Raw genomic sequence first — 20,079 nt, 5'->3', positions numbered from 1 at the left:
TAATTGCTTCAACCTCCAGGGCATCATTCTAGGCCTGCCCCAAGGTGGGGCCAAGGGGATAGGGAGGCTAGCCCTATGTGGACCTAGAATGGGAGTGTGGATCCAGGATGCGAGAAAAGATGAATAGGGGTATAGTGACTGCAAAGGGAGTAATATGTGCGGTTTAAGGAGCGGGACCACACACCCAATTTTGGGGTTTCCCAAGTAGTACCACCCTAGAACCAAATGGTCATTAATGGAGATCCCACAGGACTAAGATCCAAGTGTAACAACCAAAAGATATCAAGGGGACAAGAGCACAAACTAAGCCCACTCTTTCCGCCAGTGTTGTTAAAATCGCGATTTTATCGGAAAATCGCGATTTTTTCGCCCAGCCGATTTTATCGCGATTTTTACACCAAAAAATCGGCAATTTTTTTTATACACGATTTTTTCGAAAAAATCGCGAGTTTTTCGAAAAAATCGCGATTTTTAGCGAAAAAATCGCAGAGGGCGCGGGCAGCGGGCTTTTAATAGGCAAAACACGATTTTTTTTATGTCATTTTGCTGTCTGCGCGCGGAGGAGGAGGAGAAGAGGTGAGGGAGAGGAGCTGAAGGGTTTCCGGCGGATTTGGGAGCGAATCCAAGCGTTTTTAGGAGGAATCCAAGCCAAGATCACCAATTTGTCCGTAAAAAAGGTATGTAGATTAATTTTTTTTTGTTTTGCTTCTATAAAAACTTTGTTTTTCATTGTTTTTAAAGAATTTTTTGAAATTTTTCATTGATTTGGGATGGGTTATTTGTTATGACTATGAGAACCAATTTTTTATTTTTATTTTCTCATTTTTTTTAAACATTGTTTATTTTTTTTGAATTTTCATTGTTTTTTGGCATTTGGTTGGGTAACTTGGGTTTAGAAATTGGGATTTTGGAAATAATTAACTTGTAATTTTGTAAATGCTAAATTGTAATTTGTATTTTGTAATCCTAAATTCCTATTTCCTAATCCTTATTTTTCCATAGGTTTGCAAATTCAAAAACAAACATGCCAAGGAAATTGGATCCTTTCTGGGAATATGGTGACCCTAAAACTCCGAATGATAGACAAAACTTGTATTGCAAGTTGTGTGGAAAGGAAATATTCGGGGGGGTGTACAGGTTGAAGTTCCACCTTGCACAAATCCCTGGACATGATGTGGGGCCCTGTCTAAATACAAATGCTGAAATTATCCAAAAAGCCATGAGAGCATTGGGAGAATTAGAGCACACTAGAGAGGCCAAAGAAGAACTCAAAAGGCAACTAAAAAGGTCAGCTGAAGGAAGTGGGCCAAGTGGCACTGGTTCTACTGCAGCGTCAGTCAATCCGGTAGCTGCATCATCATATTTTGTTCCTCGAACCACACCTGGTTCACAACCAACTATTGGTTCAATGCTAAAAAGAACTGAAAAAGAACAAGCTGACAAGTTGATGACAAAATTTCTCCTCTGGAGTGATATTCCTTTCAGCATTGTAAGGAATAATCCATTTTTCCAACCTACTGTTGATGCTATTGCCAGTGTTGGCCCGGGGTACAAAATCCCTTCTCTTTATGATTTCAGAGGCCGGCTTCTTCAAGATGAAAAGCGTGACTGCACCCAAAGATTGGAGGATTTTAGGGAATCATGGGCACAAACAGGATGCACTGTTATGTCAGATGGTTGGACTGACCAAAAGGGGAGAACCCTTATAAACTTCTTGGTTAGTTGTCCCAAGGGGACTATGTTTATCAAATCTGTTGATGCAACTGATCAAATCAAAGATGCAAAAACTTTATGTGATTTGCTGGATGTGTTTATTTTGGAGGTGGGTGCAGAAAATGTTGTCCAAGTCATAACGGACAATGCTGCAAATTATGTTGCTGCTGGTAGAATGCTTATGGACAGGCATCCTGCTTTATTTTGGACACCTTGTGCTGCCCATTGTATTGATTTGATGTTAGAGGACATAGGGAAAATTCCCTTTGTCAAAGAGGTTGTTGACTCATCAAAAAGCATCACAAAATTTATTTACAACCACACATCTGTGCTTAGCTTGATGAGAAAATGCACCAACAACAAAGAGTTGGTGCGCCCCGCCATTACACGGTTTGCGACGAGTTTCATATCTCTTCAATCCCTCTTGAATTCTATGTGGGATTTGAAGAGAATGTTTCTTTCAGAGGAGTGGCGTGCTTCGTCAATGAGCTGCAAACCAGAAGGAGAGGCCGTCTGCAGAGTAGTTTCATACCAGGAGGACTTCTGGGCGGGAGTGCAGGAGGTGTGCGCTATTACTGAACCTTTGGTAAAGGTTCTTCGGTTGGTTGATGGTGAGAAGCCCGCAATGGGCTATTTGTATGAAGCCATGGATAGGGCCAAAGAAGCCATTCGGTCCTACTATGATGACAAGGGAGATGATGGGTTCCAGAGACAACTCCTTCTATGGAACGTCATTGATGAGCGATGGAACAACACACTCCATCGTCCCATTCATGCTGCTGGGCTTTTCCTGAACCCTGCATTTTCTTATGCATGTGGGTTTAATTTTGATGTTGAGGTCGTGGAAGGATTATTAACCTGTGTCCAGAAGATGGTGAGATCTTCAGAAGAACGTATGGAGATCTCTAGACAAATTGAGCAATATAAGTTGTCAGGTGGCTTATTTGGCTTTGAGATGGCTGTCATTGATAGGACGGTTAAAATGCCAGGTATTTTTTAGTTTGTAGTATGTACTTTGTAACTTTGTTTCAAATTTCATTGTTTCTTCAAATTCCATTTTTTTCTTATGTTTATTTAAAATTTTATTTGTAATTTTGTTGTAGACGCATGGTGGAAGATGTATGGTGGCAGAGTACCCCTTTTGCAAAATCTTGCCATACGCATCCTCAGCCAAACATGCAGCTCCTCGGGATGTGAGCGCAATTGGAGTGTATTTGAAAAAATACACAACAAGAAGCGCAATAGGTTAACACTTAAACATTTAAAATATTGCAAATTTCCAAATAAATTTTTGAATTCATTAAAGTTTTAAACAATATTTTTTTTATAATATTAATTATTAATTATTAATTTATTATTTCATGAACTTTGTACAGGTTGGAGTCCCATAGACTTAATGACATGGTCTATGTCTACTACAATCTTCGATTGTGGGTGAAACAACTAGAGAAGACACCTGATACGGAAGCCATCTCATTGGATGGGATTGACACCACTGCTGAATGGAGGGTTGAGACCGAGAGGCCTCTCATGGATCCCACTGAGGATTGGTTAGTGCAGGATGAGGGGGAGGAGGAGGGGGAGGAGGAGGAGGAGCAGGAGCAGGAGCAGGAGGAGGAGGAGTTGGAGGAGCAGGAGGAGGAGGTGACACCGCCTACCCGGGCTACCCGGGCTACCACTACCACCAGTAGAGGACGTGGTCTCCGTCCACCTAAGCCTCCTGTAGCTGCTACTACTAGTTCTTCAGCTTCTAGAGCACGTCAGACTCCACTGCCATTTCCACCAGCACAGGCACCAGCTTCTACATCTAGAGGGAAAGAGAAAGCTGTGCCATATTCTCGCAAGAGGGGCAGAGGAAATCAATAGGATTAGACTTTCATTTTATTGTATATGACATTATGACATGATGAGATACATTATCATATTTTTTGTTGATATTTTGAGGCTGAGTTGGACTTGGGACTCAGGACTTACTATTCAGGACATGATTCAATGTTATGTGTGATTTTAGCGCTAGAAATGATATTAAACATCTTATATATTAGTTTTTTTATCATATTTATGTGTCAATGTATTTATTTTATGTTGTAGATGGTTTAGATATTAAAAAAATTGAAAAAATATGAAAAAAAATGAATATTTTTGTGCCAAACGATTTTTTCCCTCTTTTTTCCGATTTTTTCCCGATTTAAACGATTTTTTCCGCTTTTTTCCCGGCGCCGATTAAATCCCGATCGCGCTTTTAACAACATTGCTTTCCGCCAAACCCCCCCATCAGTCCATACCCAAAAGTATCTGTGATAAGTAGACGCAATACTCAATTACCAAATGACAAGACACATTGTTAGATTCAGGAGGCCCACCTTCAAACATACGATCAATACAGGTGGGTGGGGGACCACATGGCTGGCTCAAGTGGCAGAGAAATGACACAACGAGCTAGTAGAAGGCATCAAGGGGCTGCTGCTGAGGCTCATCATGGAGAATTTTTTTTCTCCTAGAGATATCACCCACAAAGTGGTGGGTAACAAGGACTACAAGCCTTATGATGTAGGCAGATATCCTTGAGGGAACTTCAGGTTTGTGTGGAACTATGACAGTTTAAATTTAAAAACTGTAGCTTCTTTGAGGTTTGAGTCTGATTTGGACTCAAATGCTTCCTCTGCAGATGCTTTGTCAAAGCTGATTATAAAACTGTAATATGATAATTTACTGATTATTAACATAGCTACTCAGTGTTAGGTTTTGACTGATTAGTCACTTGCATCTTTTCAGTGGTATGGATTGTAATTGAGATAAGAAAGGATCATCCATGGAAAGCTTGGGGAAGAATTCATTTTAATATAATGGCTGTAGAAATTATGTGCAGTGGATCTCTGACTTATTTGTGTTGCTTTTACTGTTCAAGTGATACGAGTTCTTACCCAGATAAAGAGGAAAGGCTATCTTTGGAAGGCTTCTCAAAAGATCAAGATCCTTAAAGGAGCTGCTGATCCACGGAAAGATCTATATGCAACTTTGGAGTATATCTTGTGTGAGGGTCTCGATGGTGATCCAGGTAACAAATAATATTGTAATTGTGATTATATGTTGCAGAAGATTTGTAGATGGTATCTAAATGTTTTATGCTTTGAAATGTGGCTATTATACTTAGAATATAGGCTTAGGAAAACCCCTCTATTCTTATTATCTGAAACATATAGAGCTTTTATTGTGCCATTACAGGTGAAGCACGTATGATCTGCAGGTTCCTATCCTCTCAACCCCTGGTTTTGTCTCACTCTTCTATATAATGCAGCAGTTTAAGCAGAGGCTTTATGATATATTAAACATTTTTAATGTACAGGCCAATGGAATGTCCTGAAGTGGAGGGTAGCAAATTGTTATTCACCAATGGAAATGCAAGCTTTGAACTTGGGAGTTCCAGATCTCTTCCCCTGGATTTGATTTCGTCTGGAAAGGTGCATAGTTGTTTTCTTAGCTGTGCATTATACAGGCTTCTTTATTAGGTTTGGTAATCCATCGTATAATACAAAATCTACTTTCGACATAAGGATTTGAGTTTGTCTGGAAAGGTGCATAGTTTTTTTCTTAGCTGTGCATTATACAGGCTTCTTTGTTAGGTTCGGTAATCCATCGTATAATACAAAATTTACTTTTGACATAAATGGTGGAGCATTTTTTATTGAATTTGCATGCATTGGACCGTTGTTGGATTGTTGTAGTTACTGTAATTGGTATTATTTTCAATGGAAATAGTGTCAGGCTCTGGATGACGATACATGGAAGAGACAGGCTGACAGGAAACGGCTAAAGACTCCTGCATTTATTGATGTATTGCGTACAGATCAGGTCCTTAAATTTGATGCAGATAAGGTCAGTTTGTCTGCTTCTAAATTATAGAAATAATATACTCTTTTATGTTCCATCTTTCTATACAATTGTCTGTCAAATTTCTAAACCATTTATTTTTCTTCCATTTGTATCTGAACCACTGTAACTTGGTATTTTGTCGGCTGTCGTAGTTCATCTAAATCATATTTGGTTATAATTTGTTCGACAGCTTCCAACACCTACATAGTCACAAAGGCTATGCAGTGGATAAAGATCCATTCAGTATCTCAGCGATTATATTATTGGATGCAAATATATGTAAGCTTTTCAAGCATTACTTATATTAGTGCTACCTGTGTCTTGTATCATTCAGGGATTTCCCAAAGGAGAAACCGTGCAAGCAGGATATGTCTTGCCAAAGGAGATTATTGCAGTTATAAGGCCACATGCTTTTAAAGCAGATAATATAAGTAAGAGCTCAGATGACTTGGATCAGAAATCAGTTGTTAAGGATAACATGGAAATGAAGATGGATATTTTCCTTATCCCTCAAGATGACTCTGCTCAAGACAGTTCACCTGCTGGTGATGTGAAATTCAGCATGCAGACAAAGGCTTGTTCCCGTAACGGAATTCATGGTTTGTATAGTTTTCGTATGGAAGGATCAAGACTAAATGAAATGTTTGAGAAGGCTGGAAGATACAGGTTTAAATTTTCTATGGTAAGCTTTGATGTCTGTTCTTGTTTCATTTTTACATTTGTGACTTTGAAAGCAATGTTGGAGCTTGAAATTACTTCAAAATTCATGTAGGCTTAACATGTTTGCATATATATATATATACACACACACACAACTTCAGGTGCTTGCAGGACTGAAGGAATGATAGTTTGCTTTTATCCAAGATCTATGTGGATTCAAGTGTTGTTTTCTGATCAGCCTGAATTAAAAACTGTGATTAATGCAATAATAGAATATGAGTTCACACATTTGTGGTAGAAGATGATCAAATATTACTGAAGTATTTAGGTCAACTGAAGGTTAATTAATTTGTTTATGCCCATAGAATTGCTGATCAAAGAAATCTGTAAAGAAATCATAAGCAGCACCTTCTATTGAAATGACATGCGCTTGTAGGCTATAGAATGGTTAAAACTTATATTAATGATCAAGAAAGTCTATAATGAAATAATAAGCAGCACTTTCTAGATAAATTACATCCACTTCTAGGCTATAGAATAGTTAGAGCACATTGCTATATAAATTATTGTTTATTGTTGTGGAACTAAAAATTTTTAGTCACGTGTCGATATATTATAGATGCATTATCAAAACGGTAACAAGTAGTGAATAGATAGCCCAGTAGATGACCCTGTTAAAATGGGACCTTTTTGTAATATATTTATCTAAATGGAAGCTTGATGGGTTAGCTCAAGCGGTTGAGTGTTGTGAATACCTGGGCTGGCTGCCTCTATGGACATTGTGGGCCTCAACTGGCTGGTGTACCTTGGGGACTGGTACCTGCAAATTCATTTGTTCACCATGAAAATGGGTTGGAGTTATTTTGAAGGCCAACATTGCTTATCTGTCAAAGAGTGGATGTGTAAACAGGCTGTACCAGATCAAGTCAGACTTTAAGTACTTATCAGTGTTGAAAATATCAGTATCGGCAAAATATCGACGAGGGTCCAGAAAACAACTTATCGGCGAAAATATCGGCAAATATCGACAAACATAAAAAATGCATAATATATTCATTTTTTCCAGATTTTTAAACATATAAAGCAATAACAACATGAAATAAACACATTGGCACATAAATATGAAGAGAGCACTAATATATATGATGTGTGGTTGTAAAATAAAAATGATACATCAATGGTGACACCAAATCCTGTTGATCCCTGATAATTGTCCAACCAAGGACTCAAATGTGGAGAACCAATACAAAGTAACATCACATATATAAAAGTATCTCATCGTCATGAGTTGTATGTAGCAAAACAAATAGAACTAGCAGCTATCTATATGAGATCAGTGCCCTCTCCCTAGCAGTTATCTTTTTGTCTTTTTCATTAATTGCTTCAAGAGCTTTTTGTGTAAGCTCCGGACTAGGAACCGTACAAAACATTACATCATGTCCAAGGAGTCTAGCCAGATGGTATTTCAATCGCGTAACCCCTCTTTCCATCTTGATTCCCACACAATTTGCATGATAGATATGTCCGATTTGTCCCACTATCATGCTCCCCATACTCCCAAAATGGGTCCAAGACTTTTGGCATATTTGTAGTGAACTAATTCAAACCTAGGGCACAAAAAAACAAATAATTGTCATTAAACACCCGAACACAAAAAATAATAAGTAATAAGCACCTCATTTTAAAAAATGTTTTTCTTTACTACATTATTTGCAATGTGAATGAAAAATGGCAATAAGAGGGTGCATAAGAAAGTTGAAAAAAAATGAAGCTTGCTTTCCAAATATGGGGAAAACACTTGCATTGGCTCATGGGCATGGAAATCATAGGAAATGGAAAAAAGAAGAAGCAATATGTTGGTAGGCAAAGAGGCAAGCAAGGATAACCCAAAATCTATGAAAAAGATCATTAACATAGGGGTTTTTAAGAACATACTTGTTAATGGAAGAAATGAAGTTTGTTTCACTGTTCTTCAATCTTTGATCCACAAAAAATCCTTAGTTGGTGGTGATAATTGCTGTTTGATCCTCAGTCCCTCCTCGACAACCACCACAAAGCTCTTTCCCGTCCTTCTCCAAGACTCGAAACCCAAAATGAGCAAATGAAAAGACCAAAATTGTTTTTTCTAGCCGTGTCCTAGCCTGCTTGGCGAATTTTAGGGTCGTCGCTTGATATTTTGCCGAAATATCGGCGATATTTCAGAAATATCGCGATATTTTAGGTAAGGAAATATCACGATATTGTGGATATTTTAGTCAACATTGGTACTTATAACTTGTCAAAGGATTTAAGTTTTATTTCCTGCTACTGCTGAAGGTAACATTCGATTGAAGATCACTTTGTGGAAGTATCATTAATGAAATATGTTGAAATTATTAAAATGATGTTACATGGAGATCATGCAGTAGACTCCAGTGCAAATAAAGTAAGAGGGAGAGCCCCCTCACATTGCTTTAGTCCTAGATGAATGAATTCATTACTAAGTCTTTATAAAAGAATGTTAACAAGAAGCATCTACAACAAGAAGACAATATGAACAACAATTGAAGAGTTTAAATAAATCATACTATAAAGTGGATGAATACCTTGATTTTCTATTATTGTTCAAATTTGATACACAAAGGAGTTGAACATCATCATCTCCAAGCTCCAATCTAAGGTGCACTACCACTAGGGGATTATTATATCAAAATTCATCATCCAACCTTTAGGAAAAGGTTATATCACCATCAAATTATATGTAGTACCTCGCCTTCAAACTCAAGCATGGGAATATCATATCAACAAAGGGTAATAACATCACGAAGAAAAAAACATCATAAATTTAAATCACTGAGAAAAAACCCATAAGGCAACATTAATCATCTTACTAGAGCAACATGATAATGAAAGGAGACAAATAAAAGTTAATCCAATCCAATCATCAAGTGTGTTCCTATTAACCTCTAAATTTTCCACTTGCAAATTTGGAATGTTAAAGAACAACACATTTCATCAAGTTGGAGGTTTAGAAAGAAAGTTTGTTTGGGTTAGGGGCTGGTTCCCAAGTAGACTAGTTGCATGATGGATTCTGTGATGATTCAGACATAGTTTTTGCACAGATTGGAGAGAGTTGCCATTTATGGTAATTACTCTACTTTGTAAGAGACAAAGTTCCAGGGCTTGTATGGTGTACTGATTACATATTTGGGGTCTTTACGAACTCGGGATTTGAGTGAGGCTTTCTAGGTGACATGCATGGCACTTACTATTTTTTCAGTGTTCCACAGGGATGCGTCCCCCAAGGTCGGGTACATGCACCCCACACACCCCATGCACCTAGGACAAGGGGACGTCTGGGGGATAGGGGACGTCTTGGGTTACATTTCCCCATGCACCCCTTTTGGGGAGTCATGGGGAGACGCAAAGGGGTGCATTCCCAGTGGGGAGGACGCGACTCCCTAAAAGGGGTGTGCGTCTAGGTGTCCCCCGTCGATTTTTTCTAATAACACTTAATGTAGAGGACCAATCATTGAGATTGACTCCTTAATGTTGGTTTTATTTTTAGTCCTCATTGGCCATTTTTTACTTTTCAGTTTTATCTTTTGAGTCGTGACACTAGTTATTGATGACCTCAGGCTAATGATTGACTCCTCACTCTTAACTATTTTTGAGTTTGAGACTTTGAGTTATATCAATTTTGAATTTAGTAATTTAATTTTTTAGTGTTCAAACTTTAGTACCTACTACTCTGTTTTGCTTTTAAAATTTAATTAAGATTCTAGAATGATGAATGGTGAATTTATTTTTAAATCAATGTAAATTATAGAATGATGAATGATTAATGATATGGATCAATTTATTTGAATATTTTATTATTGAATCTCATGGTATGGATGAATGATGTATGTATCAAAATGAACGATGAGTATGGATCTATGGTTGCCATTATTTAATTCAATTACGAATTTAAATTTTATTTGTGGATCAATGTATTTACCGTGACTATTATTCTATTTGTACTTTCATTAGTGAATGTGAACTTGAATTATTTATATATATATTTATATAGCTCGATGTCACCCCGCACCCCCAAAATTTCCCTAAAATGTGAGATTACTCCCACACGTCCCCCTTTTGCGTCTCCCCGCACTAGAGTCTTGGTGGGACATAGCTATTTTTAGAAGTTTTTGTATGGATACTTGCATGTTAGATATAAAGGTATATTTAGAATCGTTGCTTGATTCAAAATCCAATGAGCTGCTTTCAGGAGACATTGAAGCACTTCCTGTTTTTAGTAATACTTTCTTATAAACTTTGATCATGGATTTAGATTCCTTATAGAAAGATGAATGAAATGGTTATGGTTTCATGAGAATCTAAGCACTTTCCATTTTTAGTAGTGGATGCATGTCATATCTGGTTACATTTTGAAACTCCCTAGTGAGTTTTGACTCTGATCAGGTGATTTTGTTAGAATTCCAAAGATTTCTATTTTTGGCAGCGTTTGCATGTGAGTGCTAACATCCTATTTGAATTCCCCAGAGATTCCAAGTCTAATGAGTATAATGATATGGATGTGCATGCTCTTTTTCTTTTGAGCAATGCCTATTTTAGATGTACTAGATACTACTATTGTTGTACCCATAATCCGTCCTCGTCCTCTTTGCACGTGTGACTATTTCTAGCCCTAAAAACAATCCTCTATCTTTGCTGAGCTTCCTCCTTCCTTCACTGCAGTTTTGGGGACCATTTAGACTTGCTTCTCCTTCCTTTTCTCAGCTTATCTCTTCGCTAATTTCAGAGCTTGCTTTGTTGACTTTATGAGGGAGTGGGCAACCTCTATATATAGAGGACTGTCCATCCTCTAGCCGACATTATGTAGACTTGACCATATCTTCATTATTTTCATCGCTTTGCTTCTTTTTGAGGACGTTGCCGCATGGAGAGGACTTGCACTTGTCTTGGAGGTATTCCTTTGACCTTATACATAGTGTAACATGCCATCTAAGGGTCTTACATAAATGAATTGACCTTTTGACTTCTTAGAAGCACTTAACCATGTGCTTGACCTACTTCAATGAGCAAAAAACTCATTGAGAAATAATATAAAAATAATATTTCTTTTCTTGAATAAATACAAATATCAAAAGTACATCTCTGAAGACTGAACCTAGTTACATTTCCTTCAACACTCCCTCTTAACTAGGGAGGTATTCATACAACATTACAAGGTGTTTGGCTATGTTTCAATCTTGAAGAATTCACATAAGAGAAACCAGATTGGTAATCCATCTATTATAGCATCATAGTAACCAACATTGTTTCCACAGCAAGGCCTTGACTAACAGCTCTATCTCTCAATAGATAAGAGCACAATGTTGGCGAGACCAATGAATTATAGACACCTTAGTCATTGTCTCTCAAGGTACATACCCACTCGGGTGCTCACTGAGTATGACCTTCTAGGATTATTCTTATCTTGGGTTCCCAGCCCTCAAAGAATATCGATCGTCTTGACTACTCTTGTCTTGGATGCCGTACACATCCTCAAAGAGTATCGGATGCCAGATGATTACCCAATCCTCCCATTCTTTCTTCCCAAGTGAAGACAAGAATGTTGTGTTTATCTCTTCCTCTTGAATGAGGAAGACATGCCCAAATATCTTTTGACAAAGTACTTGTCCAAGCTCCTTTGTAATTGGGAACTTGTTATAACTCCCTCTTAGCTAGGGACTTGTCCATTCATCATCAACTTCTTCTTCGTGGGTCCTTCTGCTGCTTGATCTCCTTCCTTCCTTTGATGTTATGAAGTCTTTGGTCAAATTTCTTCCTGGTAGGGCACCATTCATCGATCACTTTCTTGTTGGTTTGTCATGTCATTGCTTCCTTCCTGGAAAGTGGCCTTATTATCATATATTAGGTTCTCTTGTCATCTGGTTATTCCTTGTCATCTTGTCTACGCTACGCTTCAGACTACTCTTCACATGGATTCTTCTTTGTACTTGTTTGTTCCCATGCTTTGATCTAGTAGCCCTTCATGACTTCATCTTGATATTGCTTCAACATTAAATGTTGCTTTTGCTGGATGGCTTCTTCATCAATACATCTTCGTAGAGTAGAATCAATTATCTGCACATTTCATATCTCCAAGGCCTTAACAGGGGTCAAGGGTCCTTTGATCTTTCTCTTCCTTTGTTAGAGTTGTCATGCCTTCTTTCGGGAGATGTCTTCGAAGTATCTTGTCAGATAGTGATTTTTGATGATCATGGTGTTCTTCACATGCTTGATCTCTTTCTTCACTTGCTTCTTCTTCGATAGATTGGTCAACCACCTTATGCTCCTTGTGAGAGCACTTCTTCATTGCTTGCTTCTAGGACTAGTCAACATTCCTTCTTCACTTGCTTCTTAGTTAACAATCTTATACTCCTTATGTGAGTATTTCTTTTGTTGACCTTCATTGCATTGTAGTACATGCCTTTGAGCATGTCATTGGTGAAAGAGATTCTTTTCTACTTGACCATATCATAGAACTATTCCCATGACTCAATAATATATATATAATAACATGACTAAACTTTGATGCATACATACCTCATCTTGATTCTCCTTTGATTATCTTAGCTTCATTTGGTTGTCCTTGGTGTGGTCCTTCTTGCTTCATCTTAGTTTCCCTGCATATCACCCTTTTTTTGAATCCCATGAATGGGATTCCCAATGAGACATCTGTTTTTGTTTATGAATCTTCTTTTGAAGATTACATCATAGGATCTTGAAGACCCTTACCCTGCAAATGTTTCTTTCCTTTTGATGATGGAGTTCTTCTAAGATTCTTAATCATGATCAATTATATTTCATTGTGGATGAGGTCCTATTCTAGGTATGCTCCTTTTACATGAATATCTTGAGCTATATCTACCATGTTCCTATATTCTAGAAGATATTTCTAACCATGCATTTTGTTCTCATCTATAAATGCTCTTTCTACATGAGTATCTAGAACTCTATGTACTTGATGCTTCTAGATTCTAGAAGATGTTTCTAGCCATGCAATTTTATTCTATTCCTACATGCTCCTTTCCTACTCAAAACTTTGAAAGAAGACTTAAAGTAAAGAGTTTTAACTAGTCATAGTAGAGATCCAGAGGATCTTCCTTCTTTTGCTTCTTTTCTTCGTCTTTCACCTCTTGAGTCATATGAGCTTCTTCCCTTTTTCTTTCGTTGTTGTTGTCCTTCTTTAGTTTAGGACAATTCCTTTTGTTGTGTCCATATTCTTGGCATCCATAGCATTGGATTTTGGACATATCTTTGTTGTTTTTTTCTTCGTAGACCAAATTTGCCAAATTTTCCCTTTCTCTTGGCCATGGTAGCAAATGCTTGCTCCTTTGATCCCACATCCTCTTTTGCTTTGAGTCTTGTTTTCTCTATCTTGCGTAGAGACGACATTTCACTTAGTGGGGTGGCTTCCTTCTTTACATATATGCTTGATGTAAAGTTGCCCCAATTGTCAGGTAGATCATTGAGTATTATAGTTGTTATTTCTCTGTCAGACATGACTTCACCTAGCTCTTGAAGTTGATCCCTCATCTCAGAGATCTTCATGAAGTAGGGAGCTATTCTTTCTTTTGATATATTCGTTTTGTACAATTCATTTCGTAGATATATCACTTCTCCAACTATGCTTACCGAGAATAACTCTACTAGTTTATCATAGATTTCTTTCAATATTTCAAGTTTGGAGACATAAGGAATGAGAGTCTTTGATGGATTCTATTAGATTCCTTTGAGCTCTTGTCTCATCCTTATTGTGCTTGGATAAGGCTTGAGTTTGTTCCTTAGCAGGAATAGTAACATTCCCTTTGATGTGTTCTAGGAGTTAATTCTCATTGAGAAGTAAATCAATCCTCTTCTTCCATGCAAGAAAGTTATTGGTACCTACCAAGTTGTTTCTTTCCTTGCAAAAAGATATTGAGATATATTTAGAAGGGGACATATACTTACTTGATAGATTTTGAGATGTAGTAGACTTGCTTTCTCCTTGAAGACTTGATGGTTTGCCTTCCTTAGATCTTGATGTTCTTCAAGTTGCTTTCTCCAAGTGAACTTGCTTGACGATGAGATTTGCTTGATGACTTGTAACTTGATGTAGGCCCTTCTTTGATCTGCTCTTCTTGTAGGTGCCTTTGTGTAAAGCTCTTCTTCTTGCTTTGTAGTCTTTCTCGATGAAAGATAGATGGTAGACCTTCTTGTCCTTGATGTGATAGGGACTTCTTGGCCAGATGCTTAAACTTTTTTAGATGTTCTTTGTTGATGAATGTTCTTGAGATGCCCTTTCCTTGATGTGTCACCTTAGCTTCGATACCATGTTGAAGAATGAAGGGCGCTGATGTTTGTTAGGATTCTTCACTGCTTGATAACAATTTGTGATGCACTTTTACAATTATTTTAGCATGATCTTCTTATTATTATTATAATGTGTGTTTCATCAAACTGCTATCAAAATAAAAAAGTCAAGAACACAAATGTTGGCTTTCTGCCAGGGCCAAAGCCTCTCTCTGTTAGAGAGGAAAACCCTTCGGTAAGTTTCTCTTATTGAAGCTTCTTATTGCCTAATGCCAAACCCCAGACCCTTGACTAGGATGTCCTCCATGCACAAGTCAAGTCCTTCCACTTTTCCGCACTATGTTCGCCGACACTAGAGTTCCTTCTTTTGGCACTTTGCTCCCCAACACTTCGCCCTTCTTCTTTGCTGCTCGTCTAGAGATAGACCTTGCTTATGTGAACTTCTTGATGAGATATGTTTCTTCTTCTCTTAGAGATGTTCTCTACTTAAGGAGACACCCTTCTCTTGATTCAACGAGATACTTCTTGAGATATGTCGTCACACTGAAGTGACTGTACAAAGCCCCTAATTTTCCCATGTGTGGATGGTTCCATTGGACAATAAGGATCTTTTTCTCTTCGATAGATAGAGGGACTTCTTCGCTTGACTTGAGAGACCCCTAGTAACTAGCCCAAACACCAAGGAAACTTGAACTGTGATACCACTGTTGTTGTACCCGCAATCTGTCCTCCTTCTCTTCGCATGTGTTATTGTTTCTAGCCCTAGAAATAATCCTCTACCTTCACTGAGCTTCCTCCTTCCTTCGCTGCACTTTTGGGAACCTTGTAGACTTGCTTCTCCTTCCTTTTCTCGGCTTATCTCTTTGCTGATTTTAGAGCTTGCTTCGTTGAATTTATGAGGGAGTGGAAAACCTCTATATATAGACGACTGTCCCTCCTCTAGGCCGACATTCTGTCTTTAGGCCGACTTGACCATATCCTCATTAGTTTCATCGTTCTGCTTCTTTTGGAGGATGTTTCTACATGGAGAGGACTTGCACTTGTCTTGGAGGTATTCCTTTGACCTTATACATACTGTGACATGCCCTCCAAGGGTATTACATAAATACATTGACCTTTTGACTTCGTAGAAGCACTTAACCATGTGCTTGACCTACTTCAATGAGCACGAAACTCATTGACAAATAATATAAAAATAATATTTCTTCTCTTGAATAAATACAAATATCAAAAGTACATTTATGAAGACCGAACCTAGTTACATTTCCTTTAACAGTTCAGGCCACAAAAAATTAAAAAAAGGGTCGGCCTTCACAGAACTGCTTGTCGGCCCTCGGATCTGCCCGGATCCGTGCTCGTTCCACCATTGTTCCTTGTCTGTAACCACAGTTCGGAATCTAGAACTGAGAATCGGGCCCGCACAGTACCAAATTTCTAGGAACCAGCCCAATTCAGTGGAACCACGGATCTAATTTTCAGATCTGTGGTTCCGTCGGAGGAATCCCCATGAATCTGTACAAGACGCGGTTCCACCCTTGGAACCTTGGGTGGGGGTGGGGGGGGGATCGTGCAACACTGCTTGGTCCAATAATACTTTTCTCCAACAGTTGTTGCAATTGCTTGTTCACCTCATTTGTTTCTAGAACAGACTTTTTGTACAACGTGATGTTTGGTAATGGAAAGTATGACAGCAATGGGATCTTGTGCTACACATTCCTGTTGGATGGTAGCCCTTTAGGCTTGTCGAACACTCCCTTGTATACCTATATCAACTCCTCCAAATGCTATCTATTTTCCTTAATGCACCTCTCTAGGAATGCCTTTGATCTCATTAACTCTTCTACCCACTGAGTTTCTCTTAAAAACAGGGAAACATGCTTCTTGCTATCATTGATCAATTTCTTGGCTTGGTTGGTACTTACCAATGAAATTTTAGACTTGCCCTTGTGCCTATTGATGTCAAGAGTATTTTTTTCCTTGATGAGTTTGTACTGGTCGGCTATTTGCATGAAGATTGCATCCCACATGTACATATAGGGACTCCCAAATACAACTCACATGCATCAAGCGGAACTACACCCAATTCTATTTCAACAATAGAATTGTCACTGATAGAAAATTTTATTTTATGCTATTTTGTTAGCTTGAATTTTGTATCCTTATTTACCCTTACCAATGGATATGCCCTAGGATGATCCCTCCAATCCTAGTTTGTTGACTAACTCTATTGCAATGAATTTTGCTTGTGATCTTGAGTTGAACAAAGCATCAAATGCTGTCTTATTGACTTGTATTTTTATATAGAGGAGTTTGGTCTGGATTCCCGCTCTACTGATGTGCAAACAATCTTCTCATCCGTGTTTGAGTTGATTTCCATTTGAATGTTTGAATCTATGGATATGAGATTTTTCTTCTTGCCATCCTCCTTTTGGTTCTTTGGTTTGAGTTCTTGATGTAATTTCCAACACTTCTCCTTTGTGTGACAATCAATGTAACAATGGTTGTAGTGGTTGCTAGGATCTTTGCACTGGTGTGTTGTGGCTACTATCTTCTTTTCGCCCATACCCCACCGCCTGGCCCCTCCCCCGCCCTTACCTAAGGTAATGCCTTCAGATGCATTCATTCTCTACATATCCTATAGTGTAGAATTGCGATTTTATAAAAGATTTAAAATCCTCCCTCTTAGTTGTTGGCGGATCGCCCTATAGCTTGAGGGTTTCCTTGTGGCTTTGCCACTAGGCTAGGGCATGACACTCTAATTTGTAACGAGTAAATGAAATTCTGTTCCTCATCTATGTGGTGAACACTAGAGTAAATCTTTAACTGCTGTAACCAATGATTCCTCATCTATGTGGTGAACACTAAACTAAATTTTTAACTGCTGCAACCAATGATTCCTCATCTATGTGGTGAACACTAAAGTAAATCTTTAACTGCTGCAACCAATGACTCCTCATCTATGTGGTGAACACAAAAGTAAAACCTTAACTTCTGCAACCAATGATTCCTCATCTATGTGGTGAACGCTAAAATAAACCTTTAACTGCAGCAACCAATGATTTAGTTTCAAAGCATCAATCTCACCTTGGTACGGCTTGATGTCCACCTTTGCTTCCATCTTGAAAAGAGACAGTCAATGGTTCACAATGCTCGAAGTCAGCTGCTCTCTTTGGGGTTTCTTGGATGCTCTTGGTTCTTCTAGATGCTTTGATTTCCCCTCTGTTTTGACTTATTTGTTATAACTTCCATCTTCTTCAAACAACTTGAACTTATTGGTTTGGGTTGCCATGGGGAGCCTCACGTTACAGTTTACATGTGTGGCTTGCACTTCCAATGGTGAAAATCTCCTGTGTCAGATCTCGAGGGTTATCATAAACTAATTCATCGACCATGGCTGGGGTTTTATGGCGTTATGCTTAAACTGATCTGATCCCATGCAATCTACCACAAAAATACCCGAAAAAACATGCATTGATGTTAATGTGATCCGTAAATTACCTGAATATTCCACTGAACTGTTTATCACTTTAGTTCTATTAAAATGAATTGAAATCTATACTATGAAGGGGTAATTCCTTTATCTTTCGGATGTGTTATAACTGTTTTTGTTATTTATGCATGTAATAGAGAAATCCAAAAAATAGAGAACAATGAAATACAAACACACAAACCACAAAAAACACCAAGATATGCTCTAGGAAATCCATTTTGGAGAAATCCCAGTTGGAAGGTGACACTGCTCTGCTCTCTTTTGTTTGGAATGGCAATGATGCAAATACAAAGGAAAAGGCTCTCCTTATGGAGTTGCTTGAGACTTGCAGCGCATGGGCTGCTACAGGGCACAAACCCCATGTTATGCTCTCTTGTTATCCACTCTCAGTGATTGTGTTCTACTATGGAACAAAAACACAAACAAATAGAATGGAATGTCTTTTCCTCCTAGTCGCCCTGTTATAACACAACCAGATAATTGACTAGGGGTTAAATTTGACCAATTTAACACTCAACATGAGTTACAACTTGATGCTTCTAGAGTTCTCTTCATAATCCGAAAGTGGCTAGCTCTTTTTCCATGAGTAGCATGGGCTGATGTGGCATCCTTTGAAATTATGGTGGTCAAACAGGATAAGTCCACTTATGGGAGCCATAACTTTTGCATGCAAACTCCGATTGATGTCATTCTTGCACCATTGCAAAGTTCTTTGAGTGTAGAATAGCAGAAGGGGGTGTGGCATTTCAGAAACAAAGTTTTACTGCCAAGGCCCGCAATTGGACCCTGAACCTCAATTCCCCACATTTGGTCATGTCACTAATAGTACTCTTGTAAGGTGATTTCTTTGGTTTTTCCACCCTAAGAGCATCAAGAAGTATGGCAAACGGTATAATGATCCAATCTGGATCAAGCTGATTTGATATGATACCACTTAATGGTTTGACCTCAACTTTACAAAATCTGACATTCATTATTGTGAACAACGATTCTTTTAGCTACAGTACATATGTTTGCTTCCATACACGTCGGGCATGATTCCTAAATTTCCATTTTTGCCCATTGTCTATCAGATGTCACAAAAGCTTCACCCAATAACGTATCTAAGGCCTAGCTTCCCCATTTACATTGGTTTGTGTAAATCTGTACCCTTTAGGAGGGATCTGAGGTGTAACCTTCTGATCTAGATCCATCACCAGGTCAACCTTTATTGTTATTCTTATTTAATGTTTCTTTGTATATTTTATGTTGATTATTGGAAAAGTGATAAACAATAACCTATCGTACAATTTGATTTTGATACATTAACATGTCTGTGGTTTTGTTTTAAAATAAGCAAATTACCTTTACAAAAAGATGCCAGATGTAGACAATTTTCTATAGAATATAGTATTGTGGGTATTCTATGGTTCTTCTTTTTAATAGATAATTAGATGACAGTGGAAGGGTGTTTATTTGAAGTATTTTGAAAGGTTATTTATATAATATATTTTTTATAGTGGTGGCTCACATGACTAAATTGCCAAATTCCTAGAAAATAAGTGTGGATTTCTTTACTAATCTACTATTGAGACAATTTAGATGGAAGGCAAGTCATCCTTCGAATATAAAAAATCAGTTAATAAATTTGGGATTTTTGCAATGACATGGACAGGATTGTCTATTTAGGATCATATAGCATTCACTTAAATGGAAAGCAAAACTTCCAATTTTTTTTGTTGGTTTGACCCAAGGGGATTTGAACTTTGAATCTCATGCATTACATATTACTTCCTTACACATATTACTTCCTTACACGGCGATCACCAATTGAGCTGCCTCCATGCCCTTAAAGAGAAATTTCCATTGAGCATACAAAATTAGTCGAAATAATTTTGGGATTTTCCTAGTGATATGGTGAGGTTTGTCTATTTAGGGTCACATAGCATAGATCTTAATTTGATTCTGATAACATTTATACGAAACTATATTTGTTATAAACAAACTACCTCAACAATGAAAACTTTAGTCAATTACACAAA

General features: G+C 37.9%; 2 protein-coding genes across 3 annotated transcripts in view; both read left to right on the top strand.

The window, feature by feature from the left end:
- Positions 1-20,079, top strand: part of GMI1 (gamma-irradiation and mitomycin c induced 1) — a 391,650-nt gene that overhangs the window by 143,634 nt on the left and 227,937 nt on the right. For both annotated transcript variants that reach the window (XM_089395476.1, XM_089395477.1), the window contains 5 exons: positions 4,622-4,771; positions 4,939-4,960; positions 5,060-5,174; positions 5,473-5,589; positions 5,921-6,268. In XM_089395476.1, coding sequence (XP_089251602.1) covers positions 4,622-4,771; positions 4,939-4,960; positions 5,060-5,174; positions 5,473-5,589; positions 5,921-6,268 — 752 coding nt within the window. The remainder of the gene's footprint in view (positions 1-4,621; positions 4,772-4,938; positions 4,961-5,059; positions 5,175-5,472; positions 5,590-5,920; positions 6,269-20,079) is intronic.
- LOC149206582 (uncharacterized) lies at positions 2,346-3,746 on the top strand. The gene is made up of 2 exons (XM_089395478.1): positions 2,346-2,958; positions 3,090-3,746. Exons 1-2 carry the CDS (start codon positions 2,831-2,833, stop codon positions 3,577-3,579), a joined length of 618 nt encoding a protein of 205 aa, XP_089251604.1. The 5' UTR covers positions 2,346-2,830; the 3' UTR covers positions 3,580-3,746.

The sequence above is a fragment of the Pinus tabuliformis genome, chromosome 1_2 (assembly GCF_031772625.1).
Source record: "Pinus tabuliformis cultivar Carrire ecotype Pingquan chromosome 1_2, CPIR1, whole genome shotgun sequence".
Lineage (NCBI taxonomy): Eukaryota > Viridiplantae > Streptophyta > Pinopsida > Pinales > Pinaceae > Pinus > Pinus tabuliformis.
Note: the sequence above shows the minus strand (reverse complement) of the source record. Positions and strands in the feature narration are given on the sequence as shown.